Source organism: Eublepharis macularius, chromosome 15, assembly GCF_028583425.1.
Source record: "Eublepharis macularius isolate TG4126 chromosome 15, MPM_Emac_v1.0, whole genome shotgun sequence".
Taxonomy (NCBI): domain Eukaryota; kingdom Metazoa; phylum Chordata; class Lepidosauria; order Squamata; family Eublepharidae; genus Eublepharis; species Eublepharis macularius.
In genome coordinates this window covers 30,709,395-30,723,756 of record NC_072804.1, presented here as the reverse complement: position 1 = coordinate 30,723,756, position 14,362 = coordinate 30,709,395, and the positions used below count along the sequence as shown (strand labels likewise).

Here is a 14,362-nt window from a genome sequence, read left to right as displayed (position 1 = left end):
GCAGCCTGCCCAAACCCGCGGCTCTTCTGCGAGGGTCCCTCAGCCTTATTCTTCAAATGGAGCTTCCCCGCTTGGCTTCTTCCACGTCGCCTGCTTGACTGTCAGCCTGGCGCGGCCCGGCCCGCTTCCGCCGCCTTCCGCAGCCGCCCTGCCTGGCGCGGCGATGAGGGGGAAGCAGCTCCGGGCGCTTCCGGGAGAGGGGCTTTGCAGCGCACAGCGGGAGCCCCGGAGGTTCGCCCCGGAAGCCTCGGGGCCCGCCGGGAACCCGCAGCCGCCCCAGGCCAGGCGCTGGCGGGCTTGCGCCGCGAAACCCGCCGCGTCCCTCCGGCGCCGAGCATAGCGGGCCGAAGTCGAGCGGCCGGTTTCCCGGGCAGCCAGCCGGGGCCGCTGCGCTCGGACCTGCAGACCGCGGGCGGAGAGCTGCAGCTGCGCCCGGGCCGAGGGCTGCGGCTTCCTGCGCGGGAAACGCGCGAGGGCGTCGGGCGCCCGCAGAATGTGCCGCCGGGGGGGGGTCTCTCTGGGGGGGGGCCCGGGGACTCGCCTTCGCCTTCGCCTTCGCCTTCGGGGCAGCCTGCAGGGAGACGCGGGCTTGCTCAGCCTCTGCCAGCCCTCCCTCCCTCCCTCCCTCCCTGCCGGCCGCTCCGTCCGTTAAACCGCAGCTCTCCGCGGCGCCCTGGAAGTTGGCCGGGCAGGAAGCATCTGGGCGCCCCCCTTCCCTCGCTCTCGCCCTCCCGCCCCGTCCCGTCCCGCCGCCCGGCTTACCTTGAAGGCCACCGGGAGGGTCTTGTTGCAGCGCCAGTGCGAGGGCAGGACGGAGCACAGGAAGTTGGGGCTGTCGGTGCGCACCAGCTCGCCCGGGTGGTCGGCCAGGACGTCGACGACGGAGCGCGCCTCGGGCCGGCTGCGGCTGCCCGGCGGGGCGGGCGCGCTGAGGGCGCCGCTGTTCTCTCCCATCTTACTGCAGGGGAAGGCCGTGGAGGGAGGTGTGAAGCGCCGGCTGGTGCTGGGGTCTACGGGAATACGCATCACAACAGCGGGCGTTAGGGGGCCGGCGGCGGCGGCGGCGAGGCGGGCGGCCGGGCCCGGGGGCGCTCGAGCGGCAGCGGGGCAGCCCAGCCTGGCGCGTCCCGCCCAGGGGGGCAGCCGGGCGCAGCTCGCCAGCCGGCCGGTCCGCCCCGCTCGCCCTCGCTCGGCCGCGGCGTCCCAGTCCGGAGAGCGGCCCCCGTCTTGCTCGCGGGCGGGCCGCAGAGGGGCTCCCACCCGATCCTGGCCCCGGGGCGCGCCTCCTCAGCCTGCCCGTCCGAACGGAGCCCGGCCGGCCCCCTCGACGTCTCCTCCGGGCAGTCCGTGCCGGCGCCTGCGGTGGGGCGGGCGGCTGGGCTGGCACTGCCCACGGGTGGCGCCCCTCCCCGGCCGGACCCCGCCGCCTGCCGTCTAGACTGGGGCTGCCCTGCGGTTTCCGAGCGGCCCCCTCTCCGCGATCCCGCAACGAGCGCCCAACTGTCCGCAACCCGTCCCGCTTCGGAAGTTTATTTACTCCGCTGCAGACGCGGGGCCGGGCGGGGCCGCTTGGGCGGAATGGCAGCTGGGGAGGCCAATCGGAGAACCCAGGCGGGCGGAGCCCGAGGAAGCGACCGGGGCGGGGTCTGGGGAAGCCCCGCCTCCTCCCAGCTAAGGACCGCCCCCCGCCCGCTTCCCCCCCCCTCGGGTCACCCGGAGGCTGCCCAGAAAGCCACTTGGGGGCTTCAGGTCGAAAGGGAGACGCTGAGGTCGAGCCAGAGGCGGGCGGATTTGTAACCCAGGCACAGAGCGCAGGGGGGGGGACTTCAGTTCCAGGAGGAAGCAAAGAACACCTTTCCCGCTCCCTCCGGAGCTTTTCCCCGTGCAAGCGAAAGCCGAGATTCTGGGCACGCTTCGGGGGGGTGGGGGGCACCAGAGCCGGCAGGCCTCGCCCTCGGATCGCAGCCTGCCACTCTGACCCGAAACACCCGAAAGCCCGAGCGTTTGTGCCCAGGGAGCGAGGCCGGAGGTGCCGCCTCGACTGCCAACCTCGGGAGCCGCCCGTGACCCCGAAGCCCTCCCCCCCCCCCAGCAGTGGCTTTCCAGTCGAGCCCTGGATGGGAAGGCGCCCCTTTCGCCCCCAGGCCTCGCCTTGCAGCCCGCGCCGCGCTTCTCCCGCGAAGACTCGCCAGCCCGGAGAAGCCCCTTCCAAACCAACGGAATCCGATGGCCGCGGGAAGGTTTCGGGCTGTGCAGGCGGCGAAGCTGCGGCGGAGAAAAGGCGGCGGGGGTTGGGGTGCGAGGCCTGAGCGGAGGTTGCCAACAGGCCGGGAGGGGATGCCCCGTCTTAAGTTGTGGAACCGGCAGTCGAGGCATTTCAGGCCGTGGAGCTCAACGACATCCCGTTAAGCCTCTACGAACGGGACTAGCCGTCTTGCTCCAGGCCCGTTGGCAACCCCACGGCCAGCTTGGGGAAAAAGGAAAGCCCCAAACGAAGACGATCCGCAGCCTCACCAGACAGCCGCAGGGAACCCATGCCAGGCCAGCCAGCGCCGCCGGGAGCTGTGGTGCGATCTCCGGCAGCGGTTTGAGGACGGGAAACGTTGACCTCGGAAGTTAAGAAATGCGGAGAGGCCGGCTCCCACCGCACGGTTGCAGCAGGCCGGGCCGGAGGAGGAGAGAGGAAGCCGGGCAGGGGGAAGGAGCCGCCAGCGCTTTCGAGGCACGGAGGAACCACGGCCTTGAGCAAGCGGCGGGAGGGAAGGGAAAGGGAAGCAAGGCTCGTTCACACGTAACACTCGTACCCCAACTAACCGCTATTAAAGCTGGCCCTTCACACCTTAAGCTAAGCTAAGGAAATAATAATAATAATAATAATATTCTATTTATATACCGCCCTTCAGGATGACTTAACACCCACTCAGAGCGGTTTACAAAGTATGTTACTATTATCCCCACAACAAAACACCCTGTGAGATAGGTGAGGCTGAGAGAGCTCCAGAGAACTGTGACTAGCCCAAGGTCACCCAGCTGGCTTCAAGTGGAGGAGTGGGGAATCAAACCCGGCTCTCCAGATTAGAGTCCCGCACTCTTAACCACTACACTAAAGGAAAAGACAGGGTGGGGTCATGGGGGGAAAGCCGGTTGCCGCCAGTCCCACCCCCTTTCAAGGTGCCCTACCTCACAGGGCTGGCGTGAGGAAGGAGTGGGAAGGTGGGAAAACCAGGTAGGCTCACTGGGACTTTTTTAGGAGCGTAGCCGTGTTGGCCTGCAGTAGAACCGCAGGATTTGAATCCAGCGGCACCTTAGAGACCCACAAGATATTCAGGGAGTAAGCTTTCAAGAGTCAAAGCTTCAGACACACTGAAAATCTTCTTTGTCTCTAAGATGCCACTGGACTCAAATCTTACTGGGATTTGGTAGCCGTGTCATTTCCCGCGATTACGTTTTGTATTTGACAGGACAGCTTTTGCAGGGCTCCTGTCCCCCCACCCCACCCCACCCGCGCCCATCGCGGGTCTGAACCAGCGAAGGGCCTCTGCACACACACACACACACCCATTCGAATGGGCGCCCCTTGCCGTTCAAGCCCTTCTCCCAGCCCTTCTCCCAGCCTGCCCCTGCTGTCCATTGTGCAGGTCTGCGAAGCGAAAGCCCACGCATTGCAGCTGGACTGGAGAGAGAGAGTTGCTGAGAGAAGCGCTGGTTAGTTCGCAAGTTGCCCCAAGAAGACTCCCGGCTCTTCTGCCTCCTTGCAGGACGCGGCTGGGAGACCCCGCGTTTTGCGAAGGAAGGCGACCCGCCTTGTGAACAGGCGGCCCGGGTGTTGGACACAAGGCAGACACGAGAAGAACTGGATCCGGGGGTCCCGGATCACGGCTGGAGGTTCTAACCACCGGTCACTTTCTTTGGGTTATGGAGTGGGTTTATCCCCCTCTCCCATACCCGAGCAGGTGGCTTCCTCCCTGCTGTGGCCGAAAGGGTTAAACTGCAGGACTTCGAGGACAGGGCGGCCTTTATTATTTATTAATTTAGTTATTAGATTTCTATTCCGCTCGCCCAGCAAGGTGGCTTTTGAGGAAGGGGAGCAGGACTGATCTCCCAGCCGGCTGATGCTTGGCAGGGGAATTTGGGAGCGCTGCTCGCTCAACCCGGCTCCAAAATCGTGCAGCAAAAACCACCAGTTGCTTTCCCGAAAAGTAAGGTTCGAGTCCAGTAGCGCCTTGAAGACCAACTAGATTTCTAGGGTATAAACTCTGATTCTCGAAAGCTCATTCCCTGGAAATCTCGCTGGTCTCTAAGGCGCTTCTGGCCCCGAATCTTGCTCTTCAACTACAGACCAACACGGCTACCCAACCCGAAACAGTCCAGTAAGGACTTTGGCTAAAATGGGTATTCATTTCAAAAACATCTTGAGGTGCAGGAACAAGAATTCTCCAATTTACGCATTGTCTTTATTTATCTAATAGTACAGAGTCCAGTAGCACCCTTAAGACTAATCAACTTTATTGTAGCATAAGCTTTCGAGAACCACAGCTCTCTTCGTCTTTATTGTAGCTTATGCTACAATAAAGTTGGTCAGTCTCAAAGGTGCTACTGTTCTCTTTACTATTTTGCGACTACAGACTAACACGGCTAACTCCTCTGGATTTTTATTTATATAGCCCGCCTTTCTGAGATTCAAGGCGGACGACAGAACACAAACGATGTCCTGGGTACAACATAAGACATCTATGCAGAATTCAACAGGGCCAGGACTGCAGAATTAGAGGACAGATTGCCTAAAGGGAGGTATACAAAAACCCATTGTTAGTTCGTGGAATTACAAAAGTGGAATTACACAATGCAGGACAAGCAGGGTAATAGAGGCATGGCAGTAAACGACAATCCTTTATAAAAGTGCCTTTCTGGACCGCACGGCTACTTGGGAGCCTCCGAGGCAGAAAATCTCGACCTCTCTCCCCTTCCTCTCTGATGTCAAACGAGAATAATCAAAGATCAGGGTTGTTGGAGGGCAAAGAGGTTGAAAAACTGAAGCAGGCACGCCTCGCCCAAAGAGAAATCCTGGAAGCACAACCCACAACACACACATACAACATACACACACACGATCCAAAGTGCCTTTGTGCTGAAATGAATCCCCGGATATTTATTTTTAGGTAAATTACTCAAGGTGCAAAATTCTAGGAAACATAGAGGGTCTTTAGAAGGGAAAGAAAGATGCTGGCGTGGACAGGAGAGAGAGATCGGGGGAGGAAACGGAAAGATCTTTGGGGTTGACTTTGAAGCGGGTCGAAAAATGCGACTGCGAAAGCGGGTGGAATTGCCGGCTTTGCACCGCCAAATTACTGCGGGCGTCCCTGTTTTCCAGCGAGTAAGGGATTAAAACAACAACAACAAAAACACAATAGGTACGATCCGGCCAAAGAGAAGCAGCACCTATAGAAGATTTTTAAAATATAAGACTTTAAACCACGTCAGTTAAGGAAATCTCATTGAAATAAACAGCCGAGGAAACAAGGGAAGCAATCTGGCCGTGTGATTTCAAGGGCAGGATGCTGCCCTGCCCGGTGTCTACTTACTCCTCAGCAACGAAGGCTGCAATCCCAAAAACGCTTTCTTAGGAGTAAGACTCACGGAATAAAATGGGGCTTACTTCGGAGTAGACCTGCTTGGGCTTGCTTCCTATATTTACTCCCAATAACTGTGTAGGATTGCGCTCCAGCAGTCTGGCCGTAGCCGTGTTTACTCGAAAGTAAACCGCAATGTAATTAGCGGGGTAGGATCGGGCAGAGAGACCGGAGACCCGTTTCCATCCTTTCCCACGTTGGAAACCCGTTTCCAATGCCAGCGGCTCCTCTCCCAGATCCAGCGGTTTCGGACAGCCGTTTTAAGAACTTGTTCCGCTTGGGCGGGATCTGGCCCCTCCAGCTGTGCCCGGGAGTGGTCACGCAGCGCTCTGCTTTGATTCTTCCAGGCAGCTCCGCGTAGGCTCGCTAGAAACTAGGTTTCAAAACTGTGCAACCTGTTACTTACGAGTAGACACGCTTAGGCGCATCTGCGCTGCTTCCCACCCCTTCTGACCCCAGTCCAGGCAATTTTAACTGCTGTCGGCTACACCTTTACTCAAAGGGAGGCTCCTTTCTTTCGGCAGAACTCACCCCCGTGGCATTTCGGGCTCCAGGGTGCAGCCCGCTCCCCTCCGCACGTTTACTCGGAAGTAATCCCTAAGCATTTCAATGGGGACTCCTAAATACCTGCGGGTTGAATGAACTCTCCGACAGAATCAAGGGGAGGAAATGTTTTTTAAATGCTGGACTTTAGAGTGGATCGCGTCCGTTTGCAAGCCCATCTCCCACTGAATCCCCCCTCCAAAGAATGCAAAACTAATCATCCCCCCCCCCAGGAGCCTTTTGATTCTTATGCCGGTTGGAAAAAACTAACCGCGGACCGAATTAGGGCTGCAGTCTTAAGAGCGCTTTCCTGGGCTTAAGCCCCACGGAGGGAATTACTTCTGAGCAGACCTATTTAGGCTTCCTGTCCACGACCCCTGGTCTCCCGCTGACCCCCCCCCTAGTTAGAGTAACATATAAAATCCCACAACAAAACCAGTTGGGTGGGAGACCTGGAAGCGAGTCCTGCCGGCTTCGAGTAATTTACTTCCAAGTAAGGGTCCGGGCGACCTCCGTGGCACGCCCACCTAACCTGCAACTCCCCCCGGGGCCTAGGAACCTCTTTTGCTTGGCTTGCTTGGAGCCCAAACGCCTTCGGTGTTTTTACTCGGAAGTAACCCCACCTGATTTAAACGGGACTGGTCCGTATGAATAAACATTGCAGACAAGTAGCGGGTGTCCGATTTATTCCACCTAGATAAGCGTTCCTAGGGTTGCACACACGCGTGGGAGCAAGTCCCTTACGCACTGGAGTCAGCGGGGCTTACTTTCGAGAAAACATGTAGGGGAAAACAGAGCAGTGAGCTCTTGACTGGAAAAGGCCAGAGAGAGGTTTTAATAGAAAGCGGCGACTGGAAAGCATCGTTCCAGACTAGCAAATGTTTTCAATCCGTCTCCTCTCCGCAGAAAAGAGACCCGCGCCGCGTCTCGAGGGCTGGATCTGCCCACAGGACCCTTCCCTTTCTCGGGGAAAAACTGGCGCCTTTGCGGGCGGATTCTTGGTGGCGATTTGTGCCGGGATTATTGAAACGATTGCTTCGTTTCAGAGCTTTGAAGCGACCCGTTTCCATCCAAACCCATCTGTGACCGGAGGCGTGTCAAGGGCAAAACCACCGAACCGCCCTCCCAAGAATAGACCTGGGCTGCCCCCAAGGCCCGGTTTCTGGACGCCGGGAAAAGCGGCTTCAGTGAACGAAGTTGGACAATTGAAGTCGTGCGTGTGTGAGAGAGAGAGAGATTTCTCCCAACGGTGTTTCAGTCTAGTTCAGAAATTTCAAGACTGAGAAAACCTCTAGTCTACCGGAGAAATGTTAATTAAAAGCAAAAGCTCAAAACACCTTCCACAAGGGAGGCTGCCTGCCGTTTCTCTGTCTGCTGTAGCGTTGCCTCATGGGGTGGGGGAGGAGGGTTGAGAAAATGCTTCATAAACTGGAAGTTAGGTATGATTGGAAGGCTCATGCCCTATCCAGAATTACCTACCCTCAGAGGAGGTTCCCCATTGTGTACCTTCATGAGTCACTGCTCTGGTCTGCCCTCTTTCCAATCAGGAAGTCAGCATCTGATTTTTCTGACATGCTTCTCCTTTTAATAAGCATTGTTTTTTACAATAGGCTGCTTATATGAATGGGAAAATGAGGTTGAAAAACTGGAAGTCTTAATCCACTAAGGCGTGGAAGTTTAAATATTTCCAAAGCAAGACCCCACAGAATTACCTCCTTCAGGTGTGGCTGCTGGGGGAAACTCAAATGGGTTTACCACACGGGAAGCCTGCACAGACTCATCAAGACACACAGAGCATCTCTGACAGCCGATAGTTTTAATTTTGCATAAAGAAAGTGCTGCGCATCTATCAGAAGTTCCGGAGCGCTCCCTTCTCCACTGCGAACGCATCACAGTAATACTATGCCTGCTCCGCACAATCCAGCCTGAGGTGTCATTTTGTTCTTCGGCCACTAGTTGGCGCTTTAACCACACCATTCAAACCTGCAGCTTCATAAAAGCGCTTAATATAACAACCCTGCGGGTATTAAAATGAAAACCTCACTGCCAATGGAGGGTTTTCAGAACCCACAGCTAGTTTACCTCCCACCACGTCTGCTGCTGCAAAAAAAAAAATTGACACACGCACAGCCCTTCTTCCCCTAATGCTTTTCTACTGACATTTCCTAAGTTAGAAAAAAGAACTTGTCCTGTATTTGCAGATCCGGGTTAGTCTAGAACAATAGCTAAGAGGCTGATCTAGAAACAGAAAATGTTCAAGTCTCACCTTTAGCATAAGCACATACAACGGCTTAAGGCTGTCATTCGAAGCTGAGACACTGCTTAAGTTTGCCCTGATATATGGAGCTGTTGTAAAGGTTACAGAAACAGTTCTCACACTGTTTTGGTGCTACACCTCTGAAGATGCCAGCCACAGCTGCTGGCAAAACATCAGGAACTACAATGCCAAGACCACGGCAATACAGCCCGGAAAACCCACAACAACCATAGTTCTCACACAGGTCAGGACTTAAAATGGGCAATGACTATTTTGCAAGTAGCTCACAAAGCCAGGATAGAGAAGGTGGAACAGGGCAAAATGAGAAAGTGGGTTCGGTGCCTGCATACTGTTGCAGCCTGTTGCTCAAGAATCCTATACATCTATAAAGTAGAAGAGCAAGATCCAAGTCCAGTAGTAACTTAAAGACCAAAGAGATTTCTATGGTATAAGCTCTTGAGAGACAGAGCAACGGAGAAGGGAGCTTTGATTCTCAAAAGCTTATATCTTGAATCATATATTTATAGGCAGCCAGAATGACATAATGGTTAGAGTGTCAGCCTTGATTCTGGGACAGCAAGGGTTTTCAATCTCAAGTTTGCCAGTCATTCTTTCCCAGCCTGATCTGCCACACAGGGAGGTTGCTGTGAGGATCACATAGAGGAGGGGAGAATGATATTGTAAGATGCTTTAGGACCCCATTGGGTATAAATAAATAAACTACTGGACATGAAAAATAAACCTGTGAGAGGTGTTTTCTGCATACACACTTTTCTGGTTTCCTGGGATCCACAAGATCTGCTTTGGATCTCTGTAATCCCACGCTTGAGGGAGTTAAACCAAAGTGGTGTCTGCTTACTTTTTCTGCACAAGAAAAATGCCATTTCTGCTGTGGGCTTTCTGTTGATCGGCTGAGGATTCTTGGGTTTTATGTTGGGGAGAGAGAAAGTAGAATGGTGAGACTTCAGAAACAGGCCTGGCTGCAAAAAGGTTAAGAACCGCTGGGTTCCAGACACAGCAGAATTGCAAGGTGCTTTGGTCGCTCTATAGAAGTGCTTTCTTGAGCTACTCAGAAGTTCCTTCCCCCCGTAAAATTGTGGCAACGCTGGGCCTTCAGCTGCTTGACTAACATTCCTTTACTGATCATAATTAATTGCTGTATGTGTTGTCTCAGGAAGTTCTGGCAGGTCAGTCTATTTGCAGCAAAAAGGGAAGCTTTGTGGTACCTTAAAGTGGGGTGGCCAACAGTCCTGGAGAAAAAAAAGTCCTGTCCCTTTAATAGAGGTTTAATGGGCTATTACCAGATAACGTGATTGACTTCAATGCCATGAAAAACTTCCAACTAGCCATTGCTGCACACTGAGTCTCTATTAAAGGGACCAAAAAAACCCCTCTCTCCAGGCTGTTGGCAACCCTGCTGACAGATTTATCAGGGCATAAGCTTTCGTGGTCTACAGCCCACTTTGTCATACACACACACACACACACACACACGAACATTGAATCAGGCAGTTGGTCCATCTAGATCAGTCTTGTCTACTCAGACTGGCCGCAGCTCTCCAGGGTTTTGGGCAGAGGTCTTTCCATACCATCTTCTATCCGGTCCTTTTAACTGGAGATGCCAGGGGTTGAATGTGGGGCCTTCTACATGCCCAGCTGATGCTCTACCACTGAACCAGAAATATGTATACAGAGGAAAGGGGTAATATATGATGAACAGTAGATTAAAAAGCCACAAAGTGCAAGAGGTATAGCGTGTGGTGTCTTGGCTTGGACAGCCCAGGCTAGCGTTATCTTGTCAGCTCTCGGAAGCTAAGCAGGGTCAGGCCAAGGAAGTCCAAGATCATCTGCAGAGTCAAACCACCTCTGCTCTTGCCTTGCAAACGTCTTGAGGGGTTGCCATAAGTCAGCTATGACTTGACGGCATGTTAAAAAAAATTGCTTGTGACTGCAGGTGTTAAATACTCAAGTTAACATCATCACCAATTAGTGGTGCTGTAAACTGTCACTGTGCTCATATTGTATAGTTTCAAGTTTTGTGCAGAAATGCCACAAACCTCTTGCAATCCAAAGCCTTTTAACACAACCATTCGTTTCCCCCTTTCCCTCTGCTCTTTACATATTTCTACAAACTGAGGATCCATTTCATGCATCTGATGAAGCGGCCTCAAGCCCACAAAGGATATGCGTCAAGAAAACTGTTAGTCTTTAGGGTACTAAAGGACTCCTTTTATTTGGAAGACACTCAGATCTCTGTATGTATTTTTCTATATATCTTTTTGTTTCTTTCATTTTTTGCTCTTTTTTCTTGTTTCCCCCCCTTACTTTTAAAATTTGTATGTTTTTAAAACTTTTCAATTAAAATTCAGTTTTTTTAAAAAAGGATCTCTGTATGTAGATCACTTCTGGAAGATGCCCAAGTAAGTAGTTTGAAAATCTGGACTGTTTAAGAAAGTAGCAGGGTGCTCTGGTTTTAAATCTTTACAAATCTTTAAGTAAATCCCATTCATTTCAATTGGCATTATTTCCAAGGGAACTGGGGTTGAGAGAGAGAGAGAGAGAGAGAGAGAGAGAGAGAGAGAGAGAGAGAGAGATTCTTATCTTTCCCCAAGGATTCCCATTTGAGGCTTAAATTTGTTGCAATTTTAGAGAGGCTACTGTTTGGGGAAACTCCTGTCAAATCCAGTTTGTTTGCCAGTGAATGAGCATAGCCTAATTGGTGTAAATTCAAAGCTTATCTGACTACAATCTTCTTAATCGGTTTAGTTAAGGAAACAAATAGGTTCCATTCACCAACCAGCCGGTAAATGTGTATATTTTACTTCCTCCACTGCTAACCGTTGCCAGTCCACACCCTGAGCGGTGATGTGTTTAGGTTGCATTTCTATGTGCACACATTGATCTATGCCTTTCCTTCCTGGCAAACCTAGACAGAATTGGGCTACACATTTTCTTTATAGAACTCAATTGAATGAATTCTCTTCTCCGTATGTTTAGAACTGGCCTTCCAGACTTCCATCTATAATCATCAACATGTTTGAACTGAGAAACATTCACTATATAAAGTGGAAAGTATTGCATCTCATAGAAACCATTCAGTTTTACCAGCAAGCTGTGTTTATGAATGGCAGTGCAAAGCGTATCCCTATTCACTTTACCCTATCATTATTGTAATATTTTTGAATATGCCTTTAGCATTTACACAAACCTTTTAGAATGATGAAACCATTTCACGTGTATTATGCCTCAGTTTAAATATCATGCCAGGTGAGCATAAAATGCTTACCTGTGCAGAATCCCCCCTGTCTGAAAACGTACACGAAAACTTGGCTGTGGGCTCTTCTTTGTGCAGCTCGAAGATGGCAGGTTGGGACCTGCCTGAATCACACACACATAAGACTAACAAAAACTACAACTGTGTAATCACACAATTCCCTGATCTGCGTACACAGTTGAGGCTCTCTACTTTAGCTGTGACACCACGCATGTGAGTCTCTAGATGGGTAAGGGGTTTTTAACACAGATGTTCAACAGGGCCATCCTAAACAGAGTTACACCCTCAGAAGTCTATTGAAGTCAGTGGGGTCTGATGGCTGTAAGTCCTTTTAGGATTATTTGTGCTGCAACTGTAGCTTCAACAATCCTCATAATAAATGCTGTAAATTAGTCACTATTATTGTGCCCATATTACAGATAGTAGGTAGGGAAAACAGAGGCCACACAGGTAGGTAGAACAAGCTGAGCCTAGTGGCCAGCCCTTAAGACTAAAGTGAGACCAGACTTCTTCTACATCAATCTTGAAGCACCGTTTTCTTTGAAGCAGGTTCCCTGCATACCAATGGGACCACTTTATAGGCAAGTTTGTTTGAGCCCCCACTCTCCTAGTTTTCTGCAAACAGTGCAAAACTGAATTATTCAAAAAGTATTCTGTATTGTAGGGAGGGGGTCTCAGATGCTTCGCTAATGAGTTAAGGGCCATACACTTCACCACTATGTTGCCTTATGTACTATCTGTTGCTTTAAATATGTGCTCCCATGAGCTACCTGTGCTTCATGTGGTCTAATGTCAGCCCTAGAATTACTTATGTTCTGTTTCAGCATTTCTTCAACTCTGTATTGGATTCTTGCTAATGCTATGTCTTTGTAAACTTAAGCACAAGTTTACCCTATGGCATTGTTCATGGGAATGTCCTTGATACTGATTGTGCTAATTTCACACTACGTAATCCACCTTGAGTCTCAGCGAGAAAGGCGGACTCTAAATGACACAAGTAAAAAAAAAATCTTAAGTAAAGTTCTGTTTAATTGGGCTGGTAAACCGAAATGTGCTTTCCACCGTTCCATATACTCCACAATCCCATACCACAGTATTCTTCAACCTTTTCAGGCCTTTCAATATTCCCAGTCCTGGAATCCCATTGAAGAGGGGGGGCAGAGTTATGACCTTCCCAGCATCAAGGCCAGGTCTGTGGGCAGCAAGTGGACACAGCAAAAGGTAGGAAACACCAGCCAAGCACCAGAAAAGTACATCACACAGAGGAACAAACTATGGGTCAGAGTCTACGAAGATTCCTCTTCAGCACTGTGTGACCTTACCTCACCACCCTCCTGTTCCGTTGAGCATGTGCACAGAGAAAGCAGGAGCCCGGTTGTCCTTGCATTTGGGCTAGCAGCAGATCTTTCCAAAAGAAAATGGCAGCCCCGGAGGGGCTCCCGATCTAGCAGGTGAGGCTCCCTGACCCATGTGGCTGAAGTCCTCTACTGTAAAGTGAAATTGGTCTGGTCTGTTCAAATAATGATACTTTGCCTTTAACCGGTTTATGGGTTTGTTAAAAACATTTAGGTGATACTTTTTCCCCTCTGGGGGAAATGAAGGAGCCCATTCAAAATGTCCTTATAAGCAGTGGCCACCAGTACAGGGGGCAACTCTTGGCAGGAGGTGGTGCCCCTGGTACCACATGCGTGCGCACAAAGTGCACACATGCTCCCAAGGCCAATGACGTCACTTTGGGTCAGCTGGAACAAGGGGGAGTTTAAAAAGTTTAAATCACCCTCGGCGAAAACGGTCACATGGCTGGTGGCCCCACCCCCCCGATCTCCAGACAGAGGAGAGTTTAGATCGCCCTCCGCGCCGCATTTGCAAGAGGTTCCGGAACTCCATTCCAAAAAAAAGCCCTGAGTGGCACCCTTGGTTTCAGTGGGCTTAGAAAGGGGTGTCAATGTAGCTTAAACCAGTTTAACCAAAGTGCATAAATCTACCACACCAGTTTTTTCGTCGCAAACCCCGCCTCCCTCAAGAGACTTGTCAATAGATTGGGAATGTAACTCTCTCTCGTTCCCTGTATGAATCTGTTGAAATCTGTAGACCTCTAAACAACTCTTGTGGACTGTATGTCATGTCTAAATGGCTAAATGCAATCTGTTGATGGAAAATTGGGCATGCCTTTCTGTAGTTACAATTGTTTTTAGAATATACACTTGTTATTTCATGTGCTTTAAGGTCGAAAATTGTCATGTGCCATTTTGAGTGTATGCTTATGAAAGCTACCTTGAGTGAGGGGAAAGGCAAGATTGTGTTCTGATAAATAAAATGAAAATAAACACATCAGCCACACACCCAACCACAAGAACATGATGTTGAGGGGTTTTTTATGCTGAACAATAAAACTCTTTTAAACTCACTTTAGGGACAAGACTGAATTCTGAAAGCTGTCCAGTTCAAGGGTCAGCATTTTGATTTCGTTTCTCCCTTCTGGGAAAAGATGTTTTACTTTGGCCAGATCATGTCTATTTCTTAGTGAATTTTGGGGTAGCCTCATGATTTCCAGTTAAAACTCATTGATCTGAGTTGGTCAAAGCCTGTGAGAAAATCCTTCTTACACCCTATGTTTTGCAATTCTGTTCCTGCAATTATTATTATAACATAATATGG

At 51.3% G+C, this 14,362-nt stretch overlaps 1 protein-coding gene across 1 annotated transcript in view; it reads right to left on the bottom strand.

The window, feature by feature from the left end:
• The window catches only part of RUNX3 (RUNX family transcription factor 3), an 83,406-nt gene extending 82,380 nt beyond the window's left edge, over positions 1-1,026 (bottom strand). The window contains exon 1 of the mRNA XM_054999456.1: positions 763-1,026. Within this exon, the coding sequence (XP_054855431.1) occupies positions 763-1,026 (264 nt within the window). The remainder of the gene's footprint in view (positions 1-762) is intronic.
• Positions 1,027-14,362: the final 13,336 nt, after the last annotated feature.